At 58.6% G+C, this 1,566-nt stretch overlaps 1 protein-coding gene across 1 annotated transcript; it reads left to right on the top strand.

The window, feature by feature from the left end:
- The first annotated feature begins 562 nt into the window (after window positions 1-562).
- On the top strand, window positions 563-1,287 carry LOC141041035 (uncharacterized). Its single transcript, XM_073507145.1, has 2 exons — window positions 563-997; window positions 1,195-1,287. The coding sequence occupies exons 1-2, from the start codon at window positions 563-565 to the stop codon at window positions 1,285-1,287; spliced, it is 528 nt and encodes a 175-aa protein (XP_073363246.1).
- Window positions 1,288-1,566: the final 279 nt, after the last annotated feature.

Here is a 1,566-nt window from a genome sequence, read left to right as displayed (position 1 = left end):
GTTGTCCGCCTCCTAGTAGAACTACCCCCACTACCAGAATATGTGCTATGGTGTGTACTTTGCCGCCAAGAAGCTGAAGCAGTACTTCCAGGAGCACACCATCACGGCCGTCTGCACCACCTCCCTTGCCGAAATCATAGGCAACAGAGATGCCTCAAGCCAGGTGGCCAAGTGGGCCATTGAGCTGGCTCCCCACACCATCCTCTACCAGCCCCGCACCACCATCAAGTCCCAAGCACAGGCCGACTTCCTAGTCGACTGGGACGAGACCCAGTACCTACCGCCAGCACCGGATTCCACTCATTGGCTGATGCACTTTGATGGCTCGAAGATGCGCAGTGGATTGGGAGCCGGTAGCGTCCTCACCTCTCCCAAAGGCGACAAGCTCAAGTACACGCTACAGATCCCCTTTGCCGCCTCCAACAACATGGCCGAGTACAAGGCACTCATCCACGGGCTCCAGCTAGCCAAGGAGATCAGCATCCGTCGGATTCTGTGCTACAGCGACTCGGACTTGGTGGTCCAACAGTCTTCTGGCGACTGGGACGCCAAGGAAGCCAACATGGGAAGCTACCGCTTCCTGGTCCAGCAGATCAACGGACACTTCGATGGGTGCGAGTTCCTCCATGTGCCACGGGCCGACAACGAAGCAGCCGACGCCCTGGCATGGATCAGCTCCACCTGGCAGGCCATACCAGCCGGCGTGTCCCTCGAGTGCCTACGCAAGCCGCCTATCAAGCCTTCGCTAGAATCAGAGTCCATCTCCGTGCCGGCTGACCCTGGAGCAGTCGGATCCGGCTTGGGGACTTCAGCAGTCGGCTCGGGGACTTCTGTAGGCGGCCCGGGGATAGCTGTAATCGGCCCGGGGACTTCAACGACGCAACAAGTAGTGGCCGGGTCCGACCCGCTGCCTCCCAACACGGCTACCCTAACGCCGGTTGCTCTCATGATGGTGGTGGAAGCTCCATCTTGGGTGCAGCTCATCCTCAACTTCCTGGTGAGCCGAGAGCTACCAGCCGACGAAATCTTGGCCCGGCAGGTGCAACGCCGGGCGGCTGCATACACGATTGTCAATAGAGAACTCGTCAGGCGCAGTGCGACTGGCGTCTTCCAGCGCTGCGTGGAGCCGGAGAAGGGCATTGCTATCCTTAGAGACATTCATCAAGGCGAATGTGGCCACCATGTCGCCTCCAGAGCCTCATTGCCAAAGCTTTCCGCCATGGCTTCTTCTCGCCGACTGCTTTGGACGATGCCAAGGAGTTGGTCCGCAAGTGCAACGGGTGCTAGCGCTTCAGCTCCAAGCAGCACTTGCCGGCTTCTACACTCAAGACCATCCCCATCACCTAGCCATTTGTTGTATGGGGATTGGACATGGTGGGCCCATTCAAGACAGCATGCGGTGGCATGACCCATCTGCTGGTTGCCGTGGACAAGTTCACGAAGTGGATTGAGTTAAGTGTCGGATCACGGGTTCCGGCAAAACCCTCAAGGTTCGAACATTGGGGTGCGCGCGAAGATCTCCCCCTGCCGATCTAGGTCCTAGCTTCGCTAAGATTTGAAGGGCTA

This window comes from Aegilops tauschii, chromosome 2 (genome assembly GCF_002575655.3).
Source record: "Aegilops tauschii subsp. strangulata cultivar AL8/78 chromosome 2, Aet v6.0, whole genome shotgun sequence".
Taxonomy (NCBI): Eukaryota; Viridiplantae; Streptophyta; class Magnoliopsida; order Poales; family Poaceae; genus Aegilops; species Aegilops tauschii.
This window is presented reverse-complemented; position numbering and strand designations above follow the sequence as displayed.

What these genes read in the sequence shown, in the direction of transcription:
- LOC141041035 (XM_073507145.1), top strand. Translation starts at nt 563, where the DNA reads ATGGGAAGCTACCGCTTCCTGGTCCAGCAGATCAACGGACACTTCGAT. An exon ending in AGCTCATCCTCAACTTCCTG is followed by an intron (nt 998 to 1,194) that starts GTGAGCCGAGAG and finishes TGTCGCCTCCAG; the next exon opens with AGCCTCATTGCCAAAGCTTT.